General features: G+C 37.3%; 1 protein-coding gene across 2 annotated transcripts in view; it reads right to left on the bottom strand.

Moving 5' to 3' along the window:
• The window catches only part of BCAR3 (BCAR3 adaptor protein, NSP family member), a 93805-nt gene that overhangs the window by 37929 nt on the left and 39505 nt on the right, over positions 1 to 16371 (bottom strand). For both annotated transcript variants that reach the window (XM_050900780.1, XM_050900779.1), the window contains one exon: positions 1303 to 1342. In XM_050900780.1, coding sequence (XP_050756737.1) covers positions 1303 to 1342 — 40 coding nt within the window. The remainder of the gene's footprint in view (positions 1 to 1302; positions 1343 to 16371) is intronic.

The raw sequence follows: 16371 nt of genomic DNA, 5'->3' as shown, positions 1-16371 counted from the left end.
AGGCTGGGATTGAGGCCAGGGACCTTGCAACACTGAGCTGTTTAGAGCAGAATTCCAGCAGCAGTCCTCAGAGTCCTTTGGCAGCCCCTTTTCCATGGACCTTCATGTTCTGCTCTTCCCCTTCTCTTCTTCCAAACCCTAATTCCTACCTCCACCCCAACCCTAGGCAGAAAGTCCAGCAGAGGACCCCTTCACACTTTCAGGGAAATTAATCCTTGGCACTTTCCTTTGGCAGTCCTCCCTCAACATTGCATTACATTCTCCTAGTTTACTTCTTCGATCAACCTGAACCCTAAACCTGGGCACCTCTCCATTTCTCTCAACTATGAACACCCACAGAAGGAATTCTGGCAGCAGAACCCAGCTGACTGGCTCTCCTCAGTCTCTTCCTCACCCAAATTCTAAACTGAAGCAGAAATTCTGGTGTCTGAGAAATTCAGGCTGTCCACATGAATAGCTACAGGAATATCCTACGTTCGAGGATAACCTGTGTTTATCAGAGACTTTTCAGAAGATTATGGTCTTCTAAAAGACAGGGAACAAAGCCCAACAATTAAAGAAGCCCATTGTTGAGAGACATGACATAGAAGCCAGATTCTTTCAAGGTTCTGAGAAATAACATTCTCTTAAATGAAACATGTTGAAAGGTACTAATTCAGTGGAAATTACAGCACTGCAAGAGACTCCCAGTACAGAATTACATCCCTAAGGCTTCCTCCAAAGTTTCTATATTGCCAATCCAGGACTGATTTTTGAATAAAATTTATGAATGCTCCAGAGTATTTTTTATTTACTCTAACAAAATACACGTTTATATATTTTTTATGTTTTTCAGCACTCTGATCTTGTACAAAAGGAAAACAGAACTTAAAATTTTGCCAGGATTCCAGTTACTTTTTGGACCAGAAGTGAATTTTTAACTGTAATGTTAGTAAGTATATTGCTAAAACCATAAATCTAAATCTGAATTTTTATGATCTTTTCAGATGTGTTCCTTTACTTCCCCAGAAATCCATAAGCAAGAAATACGGATTCTTTTAATCTGTTAACAAAGGCAAGATCGTAGGTAGTCACCATGTAACTGAAAAGAGGCCCCAATATAAAAATGCAACCTACCCCCAAAGCACAATGCCCACACGTATTTCACTAAAGCATGCAGAAAATAGTCTGACATATATAATTAGTTCTTCTGTAGCAAAAGATAGACAGAAGCACTATTTAACTACAAATGACTGGAAATGCTCTGGCAGTGCTGGTTATATACTGAATAAAATATTTTGAGGGTAAGAAATGGTACCTTACCTTAACATATTCCAAAGTAGGATCCAGAATATTCTGATCTCTGTAAGAAAATGGGGCAAGGAAGGAGGAAGAAAGGACACAAAAACAAACAAACAAAAAAACAAATGGTGAGTCCAAATATAATCTCATACTGAAGAGATGCATTCATATGAACAATAGGCTACTAAGTCATGTTAAAATCCTCATTAAAAACTGTGTGTTATAGCTAGATGGCCTATGCTATTTAACTTTTAACAGATATATAAATCACTGATTTCTTCTAGAAGATCAGGTAGTAGAGCCACTAGTAATTAATTTGGGAAATAAAGTCAATTATACAGTTTTAAGCAAAGCAAAAAAAATCTTGAAATTTCAACAGATAGCTGAAAATACTTATATACCACCTAAAACATTTGAAATAAATTTAAAAGAGAGCTCTCCCAATGGTTTCTAAATTTATTTCTTTGCCTGTATGTTTTCCTATTTAAGCAACTGCTACTGATAGCATTGAGAGGGCTTTGCTAACATAAGAAAATAGAAAGCGAAACATTCAATTTTTATATAAACAAAGCAAAGAATTCATAGATTTGCAATAGTAGAATGTTTTATTTTACATTTGGAAAAAATCAATATGGTTCTTGCACTCTTTTAAAAAGAGCTCAAAATTATCATAATTTCAACATGACAATTATTTGAAAGCCAGATAATCAAGTCATTGCCCTATTTTAAAAAGAAAAGATCTCTCTGCAGGTTTTCTACACATACAGATGGCAAAGGGCACAGAAGCCTAAGTGAAGAGCCCTGTGATCAATTACAACTCTTTCCATAAATAGAAATAAAAATAATCATATCTTTTCAAAGGTTTTTGTATATTTGTTTTTGTTTGAGAACTAGCAGGTACATGAGTTTGCAGTACATGATTGGATGCTTTCTACAGAACCTGGGATGACATACCTGGTGCTGCCTTAAATACAAACATGTAACAGGCACAATGAAAACTTTGCAAACTTACAGAGGGATCAGGAGCTTGTTATAGCAATCAAGTTTGCCACACGCCAACATATGCCCCATAAATTTAGAAACAGAATCCTGTTTGGTGGAACTTGTTACGATGATGTAACACTGGAAACCTAATAAGCAGCTTCAGATATGTGGAAATTGGGTTACACTGGAATCAACCAATGCAGAATACAGTCTCTAAATTCCCTGTGTTGTTTTGAATGTAATTGTGTATCACCTGAAACTAAGCTGTTATTTTATACTCAGGTTTTGGTCTGGTTCCCCAACAGCTTTTAATCCAGAATATCTACACAGAGGCAAAACAGAGCCCTCCCACTTCTCAGCCCTGCCCTTAAATGATGGTGCTCAGCTGTTTGGGCTATATCATGGGTTACTGTTTCACATTATCCCAATATTTATCACAGGTCAAGTTCCATTCCCAGCTTAATTTAAAAAAAAAAAACCAACAACAATGCTGCCAAATTAAATAGAAATAGAAAACTTTTTTCTGTTTAGAAACTTCCTTTTTCTTTTTCCTCTGTGCTTCACCCCTGTTTTCTCTGGTATGCCTGTACATATTTTATGTGCATACAGTTACCAAGCTGCCCCTTCTTTGTATATTGTCTAGGAAAAAGTTTCAAGTGGTCCAAATTCTCTCTCAACACTTTGCAATTTGACTGGGAAAAAAAAAAAATCCCATTCTTAATCAGTTCAGCAAAGCCATTAAGCATGGCTGAACTCTTCTCACATTCAAATGATCTGAGGGAAGTTGTGCCAGTACCAAATGCTTCTGAAAAACTTTGCAGTTTAGTTCTTCATTTGCCTGTGGAATCTTTCAGGACAAAGGGTCTACCAGCACTGCATATGCAACACACTCCAAGAGAACGAACCTGAGCAACAAGGCTAACAACTAGTTTACTTGCTTACTTCAGCAGTGAGCACATTTTGTTACGGTCTGCATTTACAAACTCTGCTCCTGCAGACTAGCCTTGCTACGGACTCCACTGTTCCCACCGTCAGGTACAAGACAAAAGATCTTTAGGACAGATCAAGCCAAAGCAAAATGAAAGAGGTAGAAAAGCTTTAAGACAAAACAGTCTATTTACTGCTATATAAAGCAGGAAAACCAGAAGAGAGAGGGAAAGAAGTGACCTACATTTCCTTCACCATCCACGTGACAAAAGTGCTTTGAAAATTTTGGCTTTAGGAAACGGCTGGCGTAACAAATCTCTTCACAAGTACTATAATATTTAATCTGGTAGGCTGTTCCACAGCAAAATGTAGGAAACCCTGCAATTCACCACAAGCACAGGTTATACATAATGATGTTTACATTTTAGCCCTATTCACCTCAGATACCTTTCTCCTACCAGATCTAGCTCTCTCTCTCTCCCCATCATCCCTTGTCTAAGTCTTCATCTTTGTGCAAATTTTTTGAAGTTATTTTCAAGGAATGGTAATTTCCATTTTCCTGTCATTCGATTCCACCATAATACTGTCACATTATATGCAGAAAAACAGATTAAGCAGTTAGCCCAAATAAGTAGGAACTAACCAAATAACTAGATCACAAAACTAACCCCTGAATCTCAGCTCTCTGTTAGCAATGATGATGTGCTCCTTTATGCCATATGCTCCCAGCGAAGGAAATCTATAATGTCAGGAACGTGAGAAAAATATAAAGCACTTCTTTTCCTTTCCATTTTCCCTCTTAAGGAATCTTAATAAAAATGGTGAACCAACATTCTCACTTCTTGTATTAGATGATCTGCAGAAAAAAATTAATACTTTCAGATAACTACTAGATCAGATGAAAGGTACTTGCAGGCTCTGCCGTCTCTCAAATCAATTCAACCAAAGGTTTGTTTCAATAATACTAAGTTCTTCATCTTTCCTCAGATTTTATTATGTTTCAAGTAATGCTAATGTTTATCTTCATAATAAGCTTGACTTCACAGCTGTATTCATTTGCATCTGTTTACCTACAACATGTATGTATTAGAGTCTGCACATTAGTCAACCATTACTGTGTAAACTGTGGATTGACAGATTGGGTTTTATTACACATTTTGGCTTCCTAATAATCAGATAAGCCCCATTTCCATTCAGACAAAAAGCACATTAAATGCAGAAAGATGTCACCTGTAATAGAGAAGTTTTCAGGACACCTCAAGGTAACGTGTTGGGTAAGGGCTGCAGTAGGACACACAGTATTGACTTTGTGCTCTTTTCATGCTCATTCTGTCACCAAAACAAATTTACGAAAGGGATGCAAACACACTCCCACATCCTTTTTGGGTATTCACATTGCTGCCAGACTCTATCACCTCATTTAATGACAAAACAAAATCCCTTTCCAGCATTTTTTTCTCATAGAAAAAAAAAAAAGGGCAAAAAGAAAAAAAAGCGCCTGATTGATACATGTAATTAAACCATTCTCCTGAGTAGTGTAAGTCCTCTGTTGATCCTCCTCCACAGGTAGGAGGTCTGTGTGGGAACTGTAGTAGCATAGACACTCCCCTAGTAATAATTCATCACTAAAAGAAAGCAGTTAGTCATCACAGTCTTAACCTTCACCATTCTGAGGCTGTCCTAGCTAGAAACATATTCTTTCTAGAGCATCCCTACTGACATCTGACAACACCTTTCTCTCTGCTGGCTGATCTTGCAGACAAACAACCCTTTAATCTCTCCCTACTAGTCCTTAGAAACTATCTCAATTTCTTTTCAGTCCAGCTACAAGATTCTTATTAGAATTATGAGGTTTTTTGCACATATAGGTTTCTTACTGATATTGCCAAGAAAATAACACAGAGCTTGAAAGTCAGGCATGGAGCTCCAGCAACCCTACAAAAAGATGAAGACGACAAGACAACAGAAAATGTGGAGCTGCTCCTTTGCTTCCCTCTTCTTCCCCCAAAACAAAATCTTTTGCAACAATGAAGAGCTTGGTGTCATACTGGTTGGAAGTGACTGTCTATGAGCGAGTACTGATACCTTTGAACACTGTGAGAACCAACATAACTTCTCAGAAAACAGGGATTATCATTATAGGTAGACTCTTTCAAGATACAGCTAAAGCTGAGATGAGAAAAGGGAAGGGAATTCAGACGTTATTGGATGCTATTCTTCCACTTCCCAACACCTCTAAATGACAGCCAAATGTGTGGGAAGAATTAAAAAAAAAAAAGCCTTTTGAAGTTGTCAACATCAGCAGTCATCAGCTAAAAGGAAGAAAAAAATCCCTAAAAGCAACTTGAATTGTACTTCTGGTATGACAAACTAAATACTGTCATACTGCCAACTTCAAATCCTGCATTGATCTGAAGACAATGAGCAACCAAACATGAAAATCTGGTAAAGAAGACATTGAAGTCTGAGTAAGTAGTCACTCTTTTAAAAATATTTAATAAAATTGTTATGTACTTATAATCAATGCTACAACTGAAAAGCCGAATCCTGGAGCTCAACCCCAACACAAATTATTCAGTTCAGCGGGTGCAGGAGAATAGCCAGAATTTCAGTAACTCAGAAACAGTCAGTCTTTTTTTGCCAGACTCTGAGGTTTGCCAATAGTTCTCTATAGCACTGCTTCAGTAAAGAACCTTTAAGCAGATATCCTGTAATCTTTAGCTGTTGATTCTACGAAAACCTCCACCTTTCCACTAACAATTGTACATTACCTCCTCTCATCATTGTTGCTGTAAAGAATCCTGCAACATACAGCCCTTGACAGACTAAGCCATATTAAGCATCTGCTTTCTCCAGGCCTTTGGCATCCTCACAGACATATCAGCCACAATTATAAATTAGCTGTGATAACTTTAACAAAATTTAAGCGTAGACACAACAGTATTATCAGAGATGCCCAAATCCTCACCATCGTTCAACTATCATATAGATATTCTTACAGTAATGGAAACTGCTGAATGGCCCTGAAGCAGCTTTGTGCTACTCCACACTTTTACAAATGTACTTGTGGGAAAAACATTAGGACATATTGCCAGTACTTGATGTATGAAAGTATGTTTGTTTGTTTATTTGAAAGTGACCTTTGTTGGGGACATTTTCAAAAGCATCTCCTTTCTACTACATTGAAAGAGTGATCCCAAGAAGAACAATGTTCTCAATAGTGCCAACACCAACAGTGCCAACGCCAAATCAGAGTGAAGACAATAGAGGCTCAAAAGGAGCCTGAGAAACTGAAAAGGTACCAAGCTGTTGCACGGCTGCTTACACAGACAGAACTGCTATAAAGAGACCACATGGGATCAAATGCCTTCTTCAATTTCTGTCTTTGAAATCTCTCCATCTACGTAGATTTAAGAAATACACTGCTACTTAAGTATGAAAGTGCAAGTCTGAGCATGCTAGACATACTGTGTTTAAGTATGTGTACTGCAGACTGATGTTATTTGTACTGTAAACTAGAGTAAAAGCTCCAGTGATTTTATCCTCCAGCAGCTTCTGCTTCACATACACACTCCTACTACATTCCTAAGGCCATTCCACCCTTCTGTCTACAGCTGCACACCACCACGGGCATGACTCATTCAAACACCAGTGGAAACAAGTGCAAACTGCTATGACTAACTGCGTAATGACCTGCAGTTCACACAAGAACAGTAGGAACTCTTCAGTAATTAAAACTCAAGAAAAGATACAATGTAGTTTTCTCCGAATTAAACGAAATCTCAACTCACTCATATTTGTTCACAATGCCCCTGCACAGATAATGTTACAGCCATTTACTTTTACCACTTCAATCTTCTGCATCCCCCCAACTTGCTCCATTTTACCTATCACAGCAGAAAAATCTACCCCATTTTTTCTACCTTTTCCAAATCAATTTCTACTTCTGCACCACATACAGTACTGGTCTCTACAACCCGTTCAAAAGCTCAGACTAGGCACCTCCATTCTTTTTCCTTTATTTTCCTAAACATTTAGGAGTCCCAGAGCCAAAACTCTGTTCTTCGAAGTCCTTCTTAAATCTTCTATTCCCCAGACTGTAACAATGTTGTGAAAGTAGTGGTTGGGCAGCAAGACTATCGCTTATCCAAAATGGTCACTGTTTCTACAAACTTCTTTATATGTGTGCTGTCGTCTGTCAACTTACACCTTCAGTTGGCAACTCTTTACAGTCAGTGCTTTAGTTGCTGTATTTATTCAGAAGCCAGCTCCACAAATTTTTCAGTGTTCAAAAATAATTTAACCTTGCAAAATGAATACGCACATTCCCAAAAGACTGACAAATGCTCAGTAGAATCACAGACTCCATCAATTCATCTGAAATTCATGTAAATCTAGGTACAGTTTATTCACAAAGCATGGTTGTCACCTGGCTGATATGTCTTTCAGGAACGTGTGTTTGGACTGAAGCATAGGAAAATTAATCCTTTCCTTTAGTACTGAGTAAGATGATGGTGGGAGGAAGAACTGTCCTCCCTGTCTATTTCCTTACCTCAATTTAAGAAGCTCATTGCATCAAATGCCTCTCTACATTGGACATTGCATGTGAGCGTTAGGAACATATTCCCCTATGTGACATTTAACTACACTGGAGATATTCTATTCAATTTCACTGATTTCCTGCTAACTAACAGAAATTTATAATCCTGTATTACAATTGATCACTCATCTCCCCTCCCCACCTTACAATATCAAAACAGATTGTATTTTGAGAAGTTTGCACCAGTGAGTTGCAACAAGCTCAGAATACAACTCCGAAAACATGCAACCTTAGCACACAGAAGTGGCAAAAAGTGGGCATAGAAGTACTGTTCCTTTATTGGAGCTGGTTAGCAAATGTTAGGGATACTTGATTTTAATTTCATGCATGTGTATGTTTCTGTGCTAAGTGAACTGCTTTCTACAGTAGTAGCTGAAATTCTTTAAATGTGGAAGTGTCAAATTATCTTATTACCAGAACAGACATGAAAAATGCACTGGCTCCACGCTTTTTTTCAGCTACAGAACAGAAAGACTGAAAATACCTTTAAGAAGAACAAATTGTGAAGTGTAACAAAGCAGTTCTAAGGTATTAAGAAGGATAGCAAGGGTACGGAAGAGGAGGAGTTGTGAAGAACTGACTGTAGCTTCTATAATACTTTCAGAGGCCAGCAGGTATCTCACAACCTACTATAAAAATACGTATCAGATCGTAGCATAGGAGAAATTACAATGCACTATTATCTTTTATTAACAAACACTTCTTGCTGAAAGGAAGAAGTACAGCTACAAATGGTAGTTTCATGCAGAAGGTGACATGTTAACAGGTGCCTTGCAGCATATATACAGTTGGTAAAACTTTTGATACAGAAATGGTCTACCATAATCTAAAATTATAAGGACAGTTGTCCTAGTACAATATTGTCATGATCTCTTCTGATTTATTGTGTTTTTAAAAAGAAGGCCTCTAAAATGATTGCTGCCCTGATTAAGAAAAGCATTTACTACAGGTAAGCACCTAAGCACAGGTGAGAAAAGAGGTATTTTAAAATCATAGTTGCCTTTTTGCTACGCACTTTCTGCCATCTTCCTTCAGGGACTGAAAAGAAAATAGTCACTTTCACATTTGTCTGCAAGACTGTTAGTTGTTAGCTGTAGGTACCAACATACTGTTGTTATACCCTGCAGTAGTCATGGAAAGTGGATCTTTATTTAAAGCATAAAAGGGGCAGAAAGGAAAATAAATGGTCACATGTGGACAGGAGACAAGCTGAGGAAGCAATACAGTACTTGGTACAAGTGAATAGGGCACTCCAGAATCTTTACAAAAGAGACCAGGAAACAGCAGAGCTAGGAGAGAAACTTTGGGTGTGATGGAAGGAGTAATTCAAGAAACTTTCCACTACATACAGTGTCCTCTGCCCAAAGAAGAAACAGCCTGAAAAGACAGAATTTTTCAGGAAGTTTTTGAAAAATAACATACACTCATTTTGGTTGGGGCTTTGAGGAATTTGGGCTCAAGTTTACCTGGCAAGTCATTCATTAACAATAAGGTTCTGATCCCACAATTAATTTCAAACAATGATACAACTGTGCCCATCCCATATGGCACTTCAGTTCCTTTGCTCAGAAGCTGAAGGACTGGAGTTTAATTAATCCCCAATACTGGAGAGATGGTCTCTCTTTTTGAGACATTTTGTCCCGTTCCCCTCATCTCCCTCCCGCAAGATCCCACACGGGCAGGTTTTTCATAATTGTCGCCTGTAGCCAGGTTTCCAAAATCCCCATAAAAAGCAAGAAGTGAAGCTTTGGTTCTGCAGGTCTATGTCAAGCAAGCAAAGACAGCAGATGTGTGCACCAAACAGGAACAAAGGGTTGAAGCGTTGAGTAGAACTTCACAACAGAAGAATCTGACCCCAACAACGGACAGAAGGGCTAGAAAGGAAAGGCAGACAAGCCAAAACAGAAACAACCCCTAAAAGTTAAAGGATAAGAGGATTTGGTACTGAACGTAAGCAGAGAACATTAGCTATTCTCTGCTTATACAGCAGAGCATTCCTACCACAAACATCTACCAGCTTTAGTGGGTAGCTCTGCTCCACCTCTGAGACAGCAGAGGTCAGATTTGCAGGTGCGTAAGTGAACAGGACACATCCAGAGAAAGAATGGGAAATTCTGGGACAAAAAGCATGAAGCTTTAGCAACATCTAAGGAATCCTTCCTTTTGAAAAACCATTTATGTGTGCATGGAAGAAGTCAACAAGATATTCAGTAGCCCTAAATTCACACCACACTCGTCTTACTCCTATTAAAAAACACAACCACAAACTCACAAACAGTCTGGTTCAGGTTTTTTGGAAAACAAAACTCATACTAAGAGGAAGTTTCAGGCATTACACCAAAACCGTAACTATTTTTACTTATTACTTATTTTTACTATTCTGTAGTTTTATAAAAATTTCCTCCCCACCTTACCCTAAAATTTAAAGGGAACCAAATGTATTGATCTTCCTGTTAATCTTGCAAATATTTTCATACCCGAAGAACTACACTGCATTCTATAAATCCAACAAACAGTATTATTTACTTTTCTCCACACAGGAAACATGTAAAATACATACTTTACTTGATATATTCAAATCTTAACTTCACAAAAATTTTATTTTTATTTTAATTTCAAAGTGCACCTAACCATATGCTGTAAGTGTACACACAGTATTCATATAAAAAAGTAACACATATTCAAACTAAAATTATCCAACGAATAACATTTTCAAAATCACTAGTTAGAACAAAATAAATGCTGTCTAAATACCCAACCCACCCCATTCTCAGAACCCAAAGAAAAACAGAATTTGCAGCATCTGGAGAAGCAAAACGGGCTGCAAATTCTGACAAGAAAGAAGCAAATCCCTGAACAGCGTGCTCCTCACCAAGTACTGCCTTGCCAGCTCTTTTCCCTTATAAATCAACTGTCAATTCAAGGACTTTAGCAGGTCTCATCTATTGTGGTAAGACCACAAAGAGGAAAGGAAAAGTTTTCAGGAACCCAGAATCCAGCCATTGATGGCTTTATACCTCAAGACTAACACCCTGCTAACTCCCAAATGTACCTACCCTCCAAGGACAAGGTCCTGCAAAGGTCAGTGCGCCTGCTTAACTTTATGCTGATGAAGTTACCCTATTAATGTCAGTGGTACTAGTCAAGTTTAAAATTGAACATATTTTTATTTTTTTCCTGGACAGTTATATGAGACAAGTATGCAAGTCTCACTCAGCTAAACATGCAGAGCCTCGAAGATGAGAAATTTTGAAGAGTACAGAACATCCTAAATGACCAGACAGACTAATCTACTCTAGAATAACTCTGCTACAGCAATAGAAAGTCCAATGCTAGATGATAGCACTTCATCTGAAGTAACGGGGAAAAAAGCTGACATAGAAAAACAAGAGGAAAAAAAAAGTCTGCTGATCAGTACTCGAACTAAGTAGTCTAGCTAAATATACAGTTGGACACACCTATCATACTTTCAGAACTACAGAAACTAAGTATATTCTTAGCATCTGTACATAGACGCTTAGGGCTAGTCTATAAAATACATTTTAGTTTACAGGTTATTTGCCACATTTGGATCTTTTGCAACAGTGTTCAGTGAGCACTGGAAGATGTTAGAGCTACTGGTTTGCCCATTTCCTCAGTGAAAGAATCAAGCTAACCACAACCTGCCCCCCCCGCCCCGATTCAATTTTTCTGTTTTAACATGCCTGAACCATGTTAAAAAAGTGTTGGATATGAACAGTTCATGTTTGAGAATTTGGTAGAGTAAAAAGAAGCTGTTATGCCTTATCTACCTACAAAAAGGAATAGTTTGTAGCCACATCAATAAAACCAGAAGTAGCATTGTAGCTACAATCACATTCAGGACTTTCAGCATAGCCAGGAATTTACAGGGCTTGAAAACACAAAAATCAAGACAGGAGAAAAGGAGAAAAGATTAAAATTATAGCTCTGTAGTTACAACTCTATGCTTCTAAATACATAGACAGTTAAAAGTAAAGCTTTAAAAACAGGAGGGGAAAAAAAAAATTAATTTTGACCAGCTGGTAGGTCAGAACCTCTCATGAACAGTGATAAAACAAAGCATCCAGGGCATTATATGTAATTTAGAGAAATGCACCAAGTATTTTGATTCCAAGCCAGTTCGAACAGTACAGCCCTACTGTTTATTTTTGAAATGTCAGTATAGATAAAGAATGGAATTTGAACAAAAAATTGTCTTTGCAAGTGTGAACAGATGAAATGGCTACTGGAAAGACAGCTAGTAAACAGGAATTAAACCAGCATATATTCACAAACATCCTGTATAACAGGAAACAGCCAGTGTAAATTAACATCAACTTTGTTTGGAGGCTTTAATTAGCATGAAAACTTAGAGTGATCATTTGTGGCAGATGGTGTGCTTCAACACTTCCTAGGGGAAGGCTCAGCAGAAGGAAGATAGTGATTTAATGCAAATGTGTGACCACACAGTTTCTCCGAAAATATCCAAAGCTCTACTCTTTGAAGAGTCCCGTACTACACATACAGGGCAAGGACAGAATTAACTCATCTTTCTTTCCATCAAACGCTAAATTTCTCATACACATACTTTTATCAGTCAAGTATTTTTTCTAAAAAGTCTGAGTTGGACACACATGAAACACTCAGGGCTTTAAATAGGCATGTTACTCTACAAACTGCATAAAAAATTAACAACTTTATTTCTAAGAAATTGTGTCTAGCTTTGATTTTACTACTGCGCTAGATTATCTGTCCTGAAATTTGTATTAAATTCCTTCAAAGCATCATGAAGAGAAAAAAAAAAAAAAACCACACAACAATGCCAACTTTGTGCAAATTTGGATCCTACTTCTGGCCTCTTGACAGTTTACAATTTCACACCAGAGCTGGTATTAAACTGAATTTCACTTAATGTTGTCGCAAAGCCTGTTTGTTTCAACAGGAATACAGGCTGGGTTTTTTTCCTATTACTTTGCAGGCAATAGAGGAATTACCAGTATTGAAGAAGGAGTATCTTTTTTCTTTCCTTCACCATGCTTTAAACTGATTGTGAAGATCACATCTTTATTAGCCTGATTCTCTAAGAATACAATGTTGAAACTATCATACCACTTGCATTATTTCTCTCCCCACAAAACAACTTTGGAACTAATGACCTGTTTGACAGCAGGGTATCAAAAATATATTTCTTTCTCACAATTTCAAAAAATAAGTGGCAAGAGGCAGCAGAGGGAACGACTTCCTCCATGACAGCTTCCTAAGAGTGAGATTGTGGCACAAGGTTCAAAATTTATTAGTCAGAGAATCCACATAAGAAGAAACACTATGAATATCCTAACCACGGAAAAAGTCTTTGTTGATGTTTATTCTAGACTAAGTACTGAAGAATACATGCAGCAGCACCCATGACTATGAAATGGATTTTTGTGTGTCTTGTGAAAGTACTAATTTCAATTCAAAACCCCAACTGGAGGAAAAACCTTCAGAATATGTCTTATGCTCCTCCTTCCTCTTCTTTCCCTGGCATGCGGATTGGCTTGCCAATAATGGATAGTAGATACACAGCCCTATTGAAATTCAAACAAAACATAAGCCTTGTACAAGAAACATGTCTTTTGGAATCAGACTCTGTTAGTTTTTATGAAACTGCTCGATAGATTTTATTTTTTTTTTTAATTAGGAAGTTTAGGAACACAGAATACTATAGCTGTCAGCTGCCAGACAATCCAAGAAGCAATTACTTGGTCTTCTATCTCTTGCAATCACACTGCCTCATGAAACAGAGAGCACAGTAACAACACTGGAATCTACTTTTGCTTTGGAATATTTGCAAAAATCTTTGCTCCATTCCATCTTCTTAACAACCCTCAGAAATACTTTGCATCTCTACAAAAAGGAAACAAATAAGTATGTTCGTATCAGAGCCAGTACCAAACCCACAGGGACAACTACTACCTTAACCCAAGACTACAGGGGTACTATTGACAACCAAAATGGTGTAGAATGTCGAAATTGGTCTTTGACAGCTGATTTCATCACTACATTCAAACTTGCTGTGATAGTGCTAGTTCTGCATTGCTTTTACATCTTGTTTATCTGAGGGATATTTGGCTGCGTTAATGAAAAAGCATGAAAATGCCACAGGTCTGTTAAACTGGAATGTCAGTCAGGGAGAACCATAATCATCCAAGTGCACACATAATTCCAAGTGACAGCATTTCTTCTGTTAATCCAATGTAAATTCAAGTTTGTGCTTTTAACAACATGAGGCTATGACTCATCATCTCTCTGATTTTTGCCCAAATGTAGGTACAACAAATCTTCCTAATGAGGACCGCAGATGTGTGATGTGCTTGGTCACAGAAAAATTGAAGTGAGTTTGACATTTCCAATACTCACTTATTGGAAATTAAATATGCCTTGTAAGATCTATAGAGTCTAAAATTATGCAAATAATTGAGCTAGCATTGCCTGTGAAAACCAGGAAAGTATTGGGGGGGGGGGGGGGGGGGGGGCAGGAGAACCACTTAACTCTTCCCAAAACACTAGAATAGAGAAACAAGAACTATTCTACTTCCCTGGAACAGATACTAGTCAAGATACTTGCACAAGACCATGAGTATCAGCATAGTGAAATGAAGCATTTGATATAGCAAATACAGCCAGTACTCTTTGCCTCAGCAAGAGCAGCAAGCAAGATATGTGGGCTGACCCCCTTCTTCATCCACACAAGTGTGAAACTTTAATAATTAAAAAAAAACCTTGGAAATTCTGGGTTTCCTGATGGCAGCCACAAGATGCAGGCCAAAAAAAGACTACAGGTTCTAGCAACAGATATGCATTTGAACAATTTTTCTTTTACATAAAGGTATCATATAATAGAAGGTGAAGCTAATTAAACAAAGAGAACCCATGGACCAGGTGTCAAAGGGAAATTCCAATTGTGTTTTATTTAGGTTTAATTGTCAACATCAGATAATAAAGAACATTACACACAAGCAGCTTTACAGTTTTACAGACTAAAATAAGAAGCAAAGAACTTTCAAGAGAGAATGCTTATTTTAGCCAACAAACCTAACTTTCAAGAACTTCCAAGAGCTCCGCTGCTTCTAACTTTGGCCATTTAATTATTTCCAAGAGACTCTAAAAATCAGATATAGACTTTCTCAAGAAAGAAATTTTTTTTCCCCTTGAACTAACTAGCACAGGTGTACATTCCCAAACCAAGCAGAAGAGAACACAACCTTATTGTATTGAAAGTTGACAAAATTTCTCCAAGTTTTCAGAGGTGATATCAGGTTTGAAGAGATTTCATCTTTTGTGTGTTTTGTTGTTTGTTTTTTTTTTCCCCGAAACTGCATGAATTAGTTACTGCAACATTAGAAGAGTACTTTTGTACATCAGAATTTTATTTTTCCATGTTAATCCAGAAGACACTAGAAATTCCATAAAGACATACTATTTCTGGTCATATAGGTGTAAAAATTCTGACAGACTATAATCCTACAAATAAATTAATATACATACACTTCATCTTGGCTGCAGAGTAATGCAATTAGGTAGCTGTGCTATAAGACAGGAGAAAAGTTGCTGGAAATCAGAAGAGTTCCATTAGGGAATGACACAATTCATTATCTTTTTCCTATTCTCCTCGCTTTGGCTTATTCTTTGTTCCACAAAATCACGTCTTGTGTATTTATATATTAAAGATTATATTACTCATTTTGAACTACTGAAAATGTTAATATAGTTATGTTTTTTAAATTAGAATTAATCAAACTTCAACTATGACATGCCTGAGTCACAGTTCAGTATAATCGGATCCATGTGCACATGAACACTGTAATCCTAGTGACTATTAATTCTGGTCCACTGACATCAAATACAGCACTTGGGTTGAACAATGCATCATGAAAAAGTTTGATTAAAATGTGTTCACACTTTTAATTTTTGTAAACAGCATTACAGCAATGAAAGACTGATTTACTCCCAAATGAGAATATCCATGTAACATTATACTATTTCACAAGTTCCTACACTGAAATAAAAATATTACAGGGCTTTTTTGCTAAAACTCTGATAAGGCAACATGGACTTCCCTATATTATTAGTCCCAACTAATTTCAATGTGAGTGTAAGCATTAGAATATATACCTTAGCATATATGGCAGAATGCTTACCACAGGAAAATCAGACTTGCTCTCTCAATTTTCTTTTAAGTGTACTAATGAAATGTGCAGAGTCACCCCAAGAAGACTCAAGAAGTGATATATTTGCTGATTGTCAAGTTGGTAGTGTCTTCTGCTCTAATACAACTGGGCTGTCAGGTCATGGAACAGAACGTATAAAGATCCATTGTAAAAATTAAAGAAAGCAAAAGTTAGAAGTTGTTACCATAGCATTCCGTGTGTGTTTTAGCAAAGCAATTGGAAGATCAAACACAGGAACAGCACTTGCTGCTATGACTCAAAAAGACACAAATTCTATTAACAGGCTGCACTAACAACATCCTTTGAATCTCTTATTATTTCAAAAGCATCATGTTTTAATTCTGATCAGGCAGAACTTCTTGACATTTT

Source organism: Gymnogyps californianus, chromosome 8 (genome assembly GCF_018139145.2).
Source record: "Gymnogyps californianus isolate 813 chromosome 8, ASM1813914v2, whole genome shotgun sequence".
Taxonomy (NCBI): Eukaryota; Metazoa; Chordata; class Aves; order Accipitriformes; family Cathartidae; genus Gymnogyps; species Gymnogyps californianus.
Note: the sequence above shows the minus strand (reverse complement) of the source record. Positions and strands in the feature narration are given on the sequence as shown.